The 13,103-nt window shown below is 40.6% G+C and overlaps 1 protein-coding gene across 6 annotated transcripts in view; it reads right to left on the reverse strand.

The window, feature by feature from the left end:
* The window catches only part of sestd1 (SEC14 and spectrin domains 1), a 241,966-nt gene that overhangs the window by 25,610 nt on the left and 203,253 nt on the right, over nt 1-13,103 (reverse strand). For all 6 annotated transcript variants that reach the window (XM_070874797.1, XM_070874796.1, XM_070874798.1 and 3 more), the window contains 3 exons: nt 12,515-12,637; nt 5,787-5,981; nt 1,108-1,222 (listed from right to left, as the gene is read on the reverse strand). In XM_070874797.1, coding sequence (XP_070730898.1) covers nt 1,108-1,222; nt 5,787-5,981; nt 12,515-12,637 — 433 coding nt within the window. The remainder of the gene's footprint in view (nt 1-1,107; nt 1,223-5,786; nt 5,982-12,514; nt 12,638-13,103) is intronic.

Consider the following 13,103-nt stretch of genomic DNA (forward strand, 5'->3'; position numbering starts at 1 on the left):
ACATCCCCAGCATTGAAGCACTGACCACATATGATCAGCTCCGCTGGGCAGGCCACATAGTTCGCATGCCAGACACGAGACTCTCAAAGCAAGTGCTCGACTTGGAACTCCTTCAAGGCAAATGAGCCAAAGGTGGGCAGCGGAAACATTACAAGGACACCCTCAAAGCCTCCCTGATAAAGTGCAACATCCCCACTGACACCTGGGAGTCCCTGGCGAAAGACCGCCCTAAGTGGAGGAAGTGCATCCGGGAGGACGCTGAGCATCTCGAGTCTCGTCGCCGAGAGCATGCAGAAATCAAGCGCAGGCAGCGGAAAGAGCGTGTGGCAAACCTATCCCACCCACCGCTTCCCTCATCGACTATCTGTCCCACCTGTGACAGAGACTGTGGTTCTCGTATTGGACTGTACAGCCACCTAAAAACTCATGTTAAGAGTGGAAGCAAGTCTTTCTCGATTCAGAGGTACTGCCTATGATGATGATATGAATTTGCTCAATCGCAATTTCATCCAGGAGTTTACCACTTGGTATCACCTTCACACTGACTAAATACTTCCATATAACAATGGGCATTTCAAAAACTAAACTGTGTCTTTTGTATACTTACATAAACCAAACATGTTGGAATATACTTTAAGGCTGTAAGGCTTAAGATTACATTAATTATCCACCTGAATTTCTATTTACAGTTCATAAAAATAAAGATTATGTTAACTGCACCATACTTGCATGCATCAATTGCTGTGCATGCAAAACTTGTACAGCAGATCCTTTCCACAATTCAATCCTTATAAACATTTAGGGAAACTGAAATAAATTTATTGGGCTAGCAGTGTTCTTAATACAGGGTTCGTGTACTTCAACAAAGTTCAGTTTCAATGCAAGAGTTGTTTAACAATAAATTCTTAATTCATACAAAGAGTCAGTCTGATCAAGTAAATAGTATCAAAGTGTTAAATAAAGCTAATACAAGTGAAGAAACTGTTTACAAATTAACGTTAAGTGAATGGACAAAATCATTTTCTGCAGTGCTCAATATATTTAGGTTGACTGAAAATTCATATGTTCATTAATTTAAAAAAATGATAAAACAATTTTTCCACTTACCAACACTCTTCAGTTTCTCTTCCAGAAGTTTTAGTGTTTGCTGAATAGCAGTTCCATCAGCTGGTGCCACATCAGCGCAAAGCATCCCAAGTAACCCATCCAGTTGCTGGGACAACTGTGAAAGATCCATTCATATGACTCAATTTTTCAAGTCTGCACAAATATATGACATTGATTGCTCACAATATTCAGCAATCCAAATTAAAAGATTTTAAAAATCACAGTAAAAAAATTCTTGAAATAAAATGGATTGTAAAAACTTAATCAAGAAAATGGCCCTGAAATTGCGGTTGAAGGCTTCCCGCGGACAGATGCCTCCAACCGCAATTTTTTTTAACAAAAGTACCTGGTGGTCCCGGAGGTACGAAAACTTCTGGTCCTGGGCCTAGAGGTGCAGCCAGGTGCAGAAACCCATGTAACCCATCAGCGTATGCATTTCGTACACATCAGTGGGATCACGTGGGCCGGGCTAACCCATCAAAATGGAGTATTCCCATTGATAGTGATGGCGAGTTCCGTTAGTATGGAGCTGCCATAACTATGAATGGGATTACCCCCAAAAACACATTAAATAAAATTTAAAAAACATCACATATTTACAATTAGTTGAAATTGAATTGAATTAAATGTTTACAAAAATTTAAAAGTTTATCTTTTTGATTTTTTTTTAAGATATGTTTTAATGGGATAAAAATAAACTTACCTTAAAAGACAGGGTTTTTAATATAAATTTTATTTTTCTATCTTTTAAAACTCTTACGCTGGTAAAAGCAGGCTGGGCGTAAGAATTTGAAGGACGTTCGCTGGGCAGGATTGCCCAACTCGCCCCCTGCGGAGGACTTTCTCCCAGGGATGCATGCGATCTGCCAAAAGAATTTTTGACAGATTGCAAGTTCCAGGTTTAGGCGCATGCACAGTGAATCAACCTGCCTAGTCAAAGAGCCTTTCCCCATCCCCCCCACCCCACCCCCATCTACATTGGTCCATAATTTGAGGCCCCTACGGGGATGTACAAGGTGTGCACGCGCCCGTAGGATCTCCGTTTAGGCATGCGCTGTGCAGGCGCTAAAACCCGGAACTTGTGACCTGTCAAAAATTTGTGTGACAGATCCATGCATAAAGCCAGCTTTTACCAGTGTAAGGTTTTTTTTAAAAAACAGAAAAATTAAATTTTATCCATTATTTATACATTTAAAAACCTGGGAAATAAGGCAAGTTTATTTTTAGCCCCTTTAAAACATGTAAATTTATTTTTAAAAAAATTAAAATTTTTGTTTCAAATATTTTAATTGATTTTAAATGTGATTTTTAAAAAATGTATTTGATGTGTATTTGTATTTTTGGGGGTATTCCCATTCATACTTATGGGAATTCTGCACATATGGAATCCCCATAAGCATGAATGGTGATTCCTTTCTTTTATTGGTTGGGCTAGCCCACGTGATCCCAGGGGCGTTTGCGAACCGCGTCCGTCTGAGATACGTGGGCCTCTTCTCGTGTGTACTGAGTACCTGCAGAGCCCCAGGACCGCGAATCTCTGTACCTCCTGAATCACCAGGTACCGTGGCTATTTTATTTGCGGACTGGAGGCATTTCCCCGCGGGCAGCCTCCGACTGCAAATTCAGGGCCAATATTTTTATAACTAATGAATGAAAGTGCTTAATGAAAACGAAAAAAATAAGGCCCCCATGATTTTTCCCCCGAGATGCTCAGTGTCCAGGGAGGTTAATCTTTAATTCTGAGAGACTCCACGACAACCCTGGAGGTTTGGCAACCTTAACTAGTGCTGCAAAACCAAGACAGTGAAAGCACCAACTACAAATGGGTCTAACTGTGCCATAACACCTTGAGGTCACCTCCAATGAGAAAAGCAAACTCCTCACAACTCGACAGTGACAATCTCTAACCTATCATTCTGGAATGTAAAGATAAACATTAGCTTCTATTTTCCACCGCTAACAGTTTTTTTTAAACCCCACTCCCCAGTCTCCACCCTCATCTCCGACAATAAGTGCAAGGAGCTCATGCACTTCCTTGTCTCTAAGATTGAGACCATCCGTTCGCTCGGCCGCCTCTGCCTCTTCCCTTCCTTCCCCTAGCCCACCGGGCCAAACTTACTCGAAGGAAGCCCTCTGCCCGAACCCTGACCTCACATCTTTCTCCAGTTTCTCTCCGACCTCCCCTCGTGGCTTCTCCGAGCTCATCCTGTCCATGAGACCCACTTCCTGCACACCTGACCTTATTCCACCAAAACTGCTGACCACCCAACTTTCTTTTCTGGCTCCCATGTTAGCTGACATTATTAATGGTTTACTCTCCTCAGTTGCTCTCCCACTCTCCCTCAAATCTGCCGTCATCACCTCTCTCAAAAAAACAACCCTAGACCCTTCCGTCCTTACAAACTACTGCCCATCTCCAACCTCCCTTTCCTCCCGAAAGTCCTTTAACATGTTGTTGCCTCAAATTTGTGCCCAATTTTCCCGCAATTCCTTGTTTGAATCCCTCCAATCTGGTTTCCGCGCCTGCCAGAGTACCGAAGCGGCTCTCATCAGATTCACAAATGACATCCTTTGTGATTGTGACAAAGACAAACTATCCCTCCTCGTCCTTCTTGACTTGTCTGCAGCCTTTGACACGATTGATCACTATATCCTTTTCCAATGCCTCTCACCGTCGTCCAGTTGGGTGGGACTGCACTCGGCCTGGTTCCATTCTCTATCTAATCGTAGCCAGAGAAGCACCTGAAATGGCTTCTCTTCCTGCCCCCACATCGTTACCTCTAGTGTCCCCCAAAGAACTATCCTCGGCTCCTTCCATTTCTCATCTACATGTTGTCCCTTGCTGACATCATCCAAAAACACAGCATCAGTTTCCACATGTACGCTGATGACACCCAGCTCTACCTCACTACCACTTCTCTTAACTTCTCCACGGTTTCTAAATTGTCAGACTGCTTGTCGGACACCCAGTTCTGGATGAGCAAAAATTTTCTCCAATTGAATATTAGGAAGACCGAAGCCATTGCTTCCGGTCCCCTTCACAAACTGAGTTCCATAGTCACTGACTCCATCCCTCTCCCCAACTTTTGTCTGAGGCTGAACCAGACTATTCACAACCTTGGGAGTGTCACATTTGACCCTGAAATTACATTCACAGGATAACTAAGACTGCCTATTTCCACCTCCATAACATCACCCATCTCCATCTTTGCCTCAGCTTATGCGTTGCTGAAGCCCTCATCCATGCCTTTGTTTCCTCTAGACTTGACTATTCCAACGCACTTCTGGATGGCCTCTCACATTCTACCCTACGTAAACTAGAGGTGATCCAAAAGTCGGCTGCCCATATCCTAACCCGCACACCAAGTCCCACTCACCCATCACCCCTGTGCTTGCTGACCTACATTGGCTTCCGGTTAAGCAACGCCTCGATTTCAAAATTCTCAACCTTATTTTCAAATCCCTCCATGACCTTGCTCCTCCCTATCTTTGTAATATCCTCCAGCCCTCCCCCCCCCCCACCCCCCCGAGATGTCTGCGCTCCTCTAATTCTGCCCTCTTGAGCATCTCTGATTATAATCGCTCAACCCATTGATGGCTGTGCCTTCTGTTGCCGAGGCCCTAAGCTCTGGAACTCCCTATCTGAACCTCACCATCTCTCTACCTCTCTTTCCTCCTTCAAGACGCTCCTTAAAACATACCTCTGTGACCAAGCTCCTGTGCAAATTTACACTTATAAGGCTTGGTGTCAAATTTTTTATCATAATACTCCCGTGAAGCACCTTGGGACGTTTCACTACGTTAAATGCGCTATATAAATACAAGTTGTTGTTGCTGTTGTTATTATCCTCCCCAGCTATTGTAGGATGTGTTGTGGAGGCTCCTACCAAGAGGGGGTAATTGGAGAAAGGGGAATGAGAAAATGTATTTATTTTGCAGCTTATGTTTTCTCTTTCTTCCACCTCAGACAAGCGCATTTCTGTTAAATACAGAACTAATCAACTGAACCTTGACTTTGCTACGTTACGGCATCACCCTCTCCCCATTATATCCTCTGTCAGCAGTGGCTCAGTGGGTAGCACACTTGCCTCTGAGTCAGAAGGTTGTGCATTCAAATTCCACTCCAGGGACTTGAGCACATAAATCTTGGCTGACACTCCAGTGCAGTGCTAAGGGAGTGCTGCACTGTCGGAGGTGCCGTCTTTCAAATGAGACGTTAAACCGATGCTCCGTCTGCTCTCTCAGGTGGACGTAAAAGATCCCGTGGCACTATTCTGAAGAAGAGCGGGGGAGTTATGCCCGGTGTCATGGTCAATATTTATCCCTCAATCAACATAGCAAAAAGAGTTTATCTGGTCATTATCATATTGCTGTTTGTGGGAGCTTGCTGTGCGCAAATTGGCTGCTGTGTTTCCCACATTACAACAGTGACTACTCTCCAAAGGTACTTAATTGGCTGTAAAGTGTTTCGAGAAGTCCGGTGGTCATGAAAGGCGCTGTATAAATATAAGTCTTTCTTTCTGTCGTTAGTCAGAAGCTTTTTGTCCATCTCCACATTAGATAAAACAATATAATTAATTGCCTCTCAGTTATATCAAAAACAGGTAATTATTGAACCGTTACTTAATTGATATCAGTTCCCAAAATGTGTAAAATGTTTTTATTAACAAGCAGCTTACATCCTGAGCAATACCATGGAATTCAAGTGCTGTCTGTAGCACATTCTGCCTGAATTCCAATTGGCTGGCCTGTCGATAGCATACATCACTTAGCTGTTGTTGTAGTGCCTTTAGTTCAAGCAAATCCTCTTCATCCCCTGCATTTAACAGTGCTGCAATCTGCTGATTAAGCTCCACGTATACTGCAAACCATTCCTGTAGATAAATAAAGAAACAAAGTTCAGTAAGATACACAAAAATCCTACCCTCAGAAATCAAACACAACATGCCCTTTTTCGGAATGTCCCAATTATTTTGTGTAACAAACTATTGGTAAATGTGCACTCTAATGATATAAAGTTTGCATAAATCTGAAGTTTGACATCACAGAAAGACCAGCTGGAAATCTTTAAAAAACTCAGATTGCCTACTGTATCACACTTCAATAGCTAATGATTAAAAAGAGATAACTATTCCATCAATTTTCCTCAATATTAGAAATTTCACTGACAGATTGAACAAAATCATAGAATAGTACAGCACATGTGCCCCGTCAATTCTGCGCAGGCTCTTTCGGAGAACAATCCAGTTAGTCTCACTCCTCCACTTTTTCCCCATATTCCTGCAATTTTTTCTCCTTCAAGTATTTATTCATTCCCTTTTGAAGGCTACTATTGAATGTGCATCCATCACCCTATCGGGCAGTGCATTCCAAATCCTAACTATTCATTGCATAAAAAGTTTTTCCTCACATCACCTCTGGTTCTTTTCCCAATCACTTTAAATCTGTGCCCTCTGCTTATCGAACCTCCAGCCACTGGAAAGTTTCTTTTTATTTATTCTATCTAAACCCTTCATGATTTTAAAGACCTCTGTCCAATCTCCTCTTAGCCTTCTCTGCTTTAAGTAGATCAGCCCCAGCTTCTCTAATCTATCCACATAACTGTAATCCCTCATTGCTGGAACTATTCTCGTAAATCTCTTTTATACCCTCTCCAAAGCCTTCACATCCTTCCTAAAAATGTGCTGCCCAGAATTGGACAAAATACATCAGCTGGGGCCAAACTAATGTCTTAATAATATGTAATAAAATAATCAGTACTCCATGCAAACATCTGACTGAGTGCAGAGCCCCTGGCTGTCCCCATCTGGGCAGTAGCATAGAGGCACAAGTCAACTTTCCCCTTGCAAAATAACTTGTTGTCCGACCTCTTCATTCTACTTGCAGGACAGCAGGGCTGATCAACTTGCCCTTCAGTTTGCTCTTCTATCCCTTCCCCTGAAGGAAGTGCTGTGTTACCCAGACGCAATTACATTACCACATGTGGGGAGCCATTGCAGAAGCTCCAACTACTTGGTTCGTGATGTAACACATTGGTTACTAGTCAATCTAAAAGGCAGCAATTTATAACAAACCACAAGTTTTTAAAATCTGAATTATGTCCTATTTTTACCATTGTAAAGACCTACTCCGAAACACATGAGCCTAACTTTTCTGATCAATGCCATTTCAATCTGTTAGAACATCAATCAGAAAATCTAGGCTAACAGTTCTTGAGCTTTTTTCCTCTGCCTTTAGCAACAACATAACTAAAATTATGCTTTAGGAACATGCATGATTGATTAGAAAACACATCTGCCAATCATTTGCAACTGGAATTGTGATCTGTAATTATATCACTTGGTTAAAATGATTTTGGTATGTCATCATAGGTGGTCCCTCGAATGAGGATGACTTGCTCCCACATGAATTCACAGATGTTTCAATGAAGGACCAAATGTTCCAGACCTGAACTCCAATTGAGGGGGTGAAAGATGCCTGTGCATGGATTTTTTTCATGTGTGGTGACCGTTGCACATCAGCCACCACATGGGCTTGATAGAGATAGGCCTTAATCCAGTGGCAAGGGTTAACACCAGGACGACTGGAGACCTGCTCTGCTGCATGGACCTAGTGCGCACACATATCACAGTGTGGGCTGGCCCGTGCTGCCCCTGGGCCCTCGGCTCTTCTGGCCTTGTACCCTCATTTGCCGCACCTCTGCCATGATCTCTCGCTGCTCCTCCGCCACGAACATTCACCACACCTCTGCCACGATCTCTCACCGCACCTCCGCATCAAACATTCGCCGAACCTCCGCCACGATCACTCGCCGAATCTCAGCCACGAGCTCTCGCCGCTCATCGCCTGGACCTTCCCGTTCCTCTGCTGTACTAGGGCCCCGCCGAGGTTCCTGTCCACGTTCCTGGGTTTTGATGACGTCACCCAGTCATCTACCTCAAAATCGTCGCACACTTGTAGCAGCTCACGCTGGAAGTTGTAGTGGTATGTCGCTCCAGCTCTTTTATGTCCCCGACCTGTGGAGGTGTTCTCTCACAGGTTGGGGGGGCCACGATGTTCCATAACAACACAAGAAATAGGAACAGGAGTAGGTTATTTGACCCCTCAAGCCCACTCCGCCATTTAATAAGATCATGGCTGAACTGATCATGGACTCAGTTCCACTTCCCTGCCCGCTCCTCATAACCCATTATTCCCTTATTGCTCAAAAATCTGTCGATCTCTGCCTTAAATATATTCAATGACCCAGCCTCCACAGTTCTCTGGGGCAGAGAATTCCATAGATTTACAACCCTCAGAAGAAATTCCTCCTCATCTCAGTTTTATTCTGAGATTATGTCCCCTAGTTTTAATTTCCCCTATGAGTGGAAATATACTCTCTGCATCCATCTTTTCCAGTCCTCTCATTATCTTATATGTTTCGATAAGATCACCTTTTCTTCTTATTCTTAACTCCAACGCCCAGCAGTCACACTGACAAAAATTTATATGATATTACATTTTCCAGCAATCCACCTGCCAATTATGCAAAGACCAAAACTGGATTTCACTATTATAACAATGAGAGCAATCTTTTAAAAAATTAATGGGCGTCGCTGGCAAGGCGCATTTATTGCCCATCCAGAATTGCTCGAGAAGATGGTAGTGACCTGCCATTTCAGAGGGCAGGTCAGAGTCAACCCCCCCACATTGTGGGTCTGGAGTCACAGAAATGCCAGACCAGGTAAGGATGGCAGATTTCCTTCCCTAAAGGACATTATTGTAGCAAATGGGTTTCTGTGACAATTTGCAGATTCCTGGTCACCATTACGATACTCGCTTTACATTCCAGATTTATTTAATTTACTGAATGTAAATTCCCCAGCTGCCGTGATGGGATTTGAACTCATGTCTCTGGATCATTAGCCCAGACCTCTGGATTACTAGTCCACTAACAGAACCATTATGCTACTGTACCCCTATAATCATTCAAATTAACTGACATAATAATAGTGTCAATGTATAATCTGGTTTGTGTGTTTATTTGCGATATATTATATTTTAAATCACAGTGGGGGATTGAGAGGTAATTCGTTTTGGGGATCTGTGCTATATTCCCATAGTTTGTTAAAAGACTTGACTCTCAAACAATAAATGTTAATGCTGAGAGCATAGAATATTCTGTTTCCAGCTTCAAAATATACTTTTGGGAGTGTATTTAATCTAGAAACAATTCCATGGTTATTTTCCATTTTCAAAAGTAAAGAATGTTGGCAATTTTCCATCTTAAATCGTATCCAATAAAATGTTATTACAATTGCTACAACAATGGGAATTTAAAAAAAAAAAATAGGTTTTTGAAATTCATGGTAAATTTGTAGTGAAAAGCAAGAAGATATGGATAATTAGGCAATATACCCTAAATAGTTCTCAGCTGTATAAATAATTCAATATTGTGAGCTCAGGTCAGGGGTTCCTTAAAAAAGAATTAGGTCTGTACTGGAGAGCTCTAAAACAAAACAGTCTTCATTGTACAAGTACCTAATTCAGGACTACTGCACAAAGCTAACTGCAAGAGGTTTACTTGACTAGGGTACAGATTATTCAGTATTTAACTATAAACTATGATCAATTGACAATCATATACACTCCATAAATAATTATACCCACAAATTGCTAATTAGCCAGTTCGACTCACCAACTCATGGGTGCAGTTAACTGAGACATTCTATAACCAAAATCATCCATTATCTCGCTTGTACCCAGAACAACCAATACTTTTCATAACTACTGTCAAAAAATACCACAATATTTGGTTATAGTTTTTTAAAAATGCAAAATCCTTGGATAAACACAAAGGGTAGGAAAAGAGGTCTAATCTTATTTCACAATTATACATTACTACGAATATTTTGAAGAGACAGTACCATTTCTAAACTCCTCTAGATCGCATTAGAAATGTGCTGCATTCACTTTTGAAAGAACATTTTCCAAGAATCTTATACCTAATTTGCACACTTGCATTGGAGAAAACTTGGCTGCATAATTTTCTCCTCTCCTACCCCCATTATCTTTATAATTCCAGTAAAAGACTCATGTCACCAGATAATTCTATTTGTAGAGTGAGTTCTATATCTATTTCTGCAACAAGCATTGCTGACTATCTTAATTTTTCATGTATTTAAAGTGCATCACCATCGAAAGCCCCCATACATGTAAAAGTATCTATATACTTGAAAGGTAAGGTGGTCAGTCTACCAGAAAGATTGCTGGGAATCCATCCATTAAAAACATTGCAGTACCTTTCCACACTGAATTAAGAGCACCCAAGTTTTTTGACAATTGCAGGTATAAAGCACAAGTTTATGACAGACTCGTGATAGTGTCTTGTATATAAAAAATATTTTCTTTATCATTTACTTTATCTGGATAAGAAATAACAGCACTCATGTACACCATTATGATGCAGAAATTCCAGGAATTTATAGCGTGAGTGACTTCTGCCATTATGCTCTCACACTGTAATTTTCTGAAAAAGTTGAACAGCTAATTTTCAAAGCACCGCCCCCTTTAAAATCAATGATGAGATCAAATTTGTTGAATTAACGCCACTGTGATTGCCACAGCCAGTTAGACTGTTACAGAATGGAGCGGGAGGGCTCAGAATCAGTAAAATAATCAATCGCTCAGCACATTGCCTGAGGGTTGGGCTTGTTCTCGGAAATCATGAACCCCAATTAAGTAATAAAATACATATTTTGGCAGCCAGGCAAGTTTTGATTTCCCCATAACTGATATTACTTTTATATTAATATTTATTACAACTATGAAAAATGGCTAGGGATTGCACGCAGTTTGGGAGAAAGCCCAATGGATATGGGTTCCTTCTTAATGCCGGTTCATATATTTATACTCTATATCGTTTCAGTGAGAGGAGAATCATCGACGCACACATCACACGACGATATATATATATCTATATTAAAAATCGCACATCTGCGTACATTTCCTGTTAGCTTTCTCCATTATAAATTCCTATGTCCACGTTTCTAATGAATACTTATCATGCTATAATTATTCTCTCCCACCTCGGTTGTGCAACTCCCAGCTCCTCAGCCTGCACTGCAGAGAAACTTTCATGCTCTAACCAATTCTATTACTTCACTTTACAAACTGCTGTGTTTTGTTATTTAACGATAACAAATAATATAAGCTCAAAGTATATAAAAATATGAACAGAATATATGACTTTAAAATGGAGACTGAATTATGTTTACATGCCTTGGTTCAATTATCCCTTGCCTTCTAACTCTGCTTCACCTAAAGGCTACACTTGATTTTGACTCCCTTATGTAACACCACCGAAAATCAACTATTGGTAGATTGGTTGTAAAGCACTGCAAACACAAAAAAGTTAACAATTTCTTACAAGTTTTAAACAGAAAAAGGCCAAGTTCCAATCAACTGCATAAACTCATCAGTTTATACTTTACTGTAACTTCATGATTATGAGTTTAATGGATTTAACTATCAAATCTGGAGGCACTCTTCTACACCTTAAATACTCATGGGAAGCCTTTTATAAATCTTATTTGTGAGTTGCAACTCACTATCAGGCAGCTACCAAAGTTAAAAATTAAAATTTATCTATTAGACTGCAATCCACCTAGGAATATCCCATGTGCCATGCACTGTAAACCAGTCCCTTAATCTGTTACCACATTTAATTTTTTTGGAGAGTAATACCATTCTAAAGTGATGCATGATGACATAGGAAGCAAAGTTCAGCACTCCTCCGACTTCACCACTGGCTGAAAATTAAAAAGTTACTGTAACAATACACTGCCCTCAGGCTTTTTGACCTTATTGAGACATTTTATTTTCAATCAGTGGTTGGCTCAGTGCATGAACTCAGCATCGAGCAGTCTATCATCCATCATTTTGCAGGATCATAGTGCTCTGACAGGTACTGTGAGAATGGGCTAATGACTGCAAAAATTATAATATAGCTAATTTAAAAATTAATTTTTAACCCAAGCAATTGTCAGACACAAGATTAAGACTCATAAGCATTCCCTGGAGTATTCATTTGATACTTTCTAAGACTACAGACTTTTCAGTAGAATACCAATCAAGTAATTTAGCTACTGGCCTCCTGTTCCATCTATATTTAATGGGAAAATTGTGCATTGGAGAAAGGAGCACTTCATACATATTATAATAGTACAACATTTTATCACAGCAATTGTTTTAAATTTTCATTACCTTTCCAAAGTTATCTCACTTCCCTCCAAACACAAATTATAGTTACCATTATAAATTCTAATAAAACGTATTGTTGCATTGAACTCTCTAGCATTTTTAAACCTATTAACTAGTATGTATTAAATATGCCTATTTTTTAAACCACGCAAGAACAATCCCTTACACTGTGTTGACTTTCTATTTCCTCATGTTTCTGTTGCAAGGCTTGCGAAGCTCGAATGGAATCTCCAATTCCCCACTGGGTCCTCAGTTGCTCTGATCCAGGTCCTTCCAGCCAGTTCACGACCTGAAGAAAATATTTTGGTAATTGACTTGAATGGCAAATTTTCATCAAGACAATATTACTGAAAATCCCTCAAGTACCAGGATCTGAAATAAAGCAATGAAAATAAAAAGCAATTGTGGTACAACCAGATAAGGATTGGAGACACAAAAAGGAATGTATATTTTCATAGTTGAGACATCAAGGGCTCCAGTTTCGGCCTGAGTTGCTCCTATTTTTTCAAGCAACTAGTTTAGAATGGAGCATCTTAGAAATTGCAATTCACGGCATTTAGTTTGCTCCAGTTCTAGTGAGTTGGAATAGTTTCATTTTAGAACAGATTTTTTTTTCAAAAGGGGACGTGTCCAGCCACTTATGCATGTTTTGCAAGTTTAGGCAGCGAAAATTTACTCCAAAGAAACTTAGAATGGAGTAAGTACAGATTTTTGTACGCTCAGAAAAACCTTGCCGACACTTTAGAAATTAGGCA

The sequence above is a fragment of the Pristiophorus japonicus genome, chromosome 3, assembly GCF_044704955.1.
Source record: "Pristiophorus japonicus isolate sPriJap1 chromosome 3, sPriJap1.hap1, whole genome shotgun sequence".
NCBI lineage: Eukaryota > Metazoa > Chordata > Chondrichthyes > Pristiophoridae > Pristiophorus > Pristiophorus japonicus.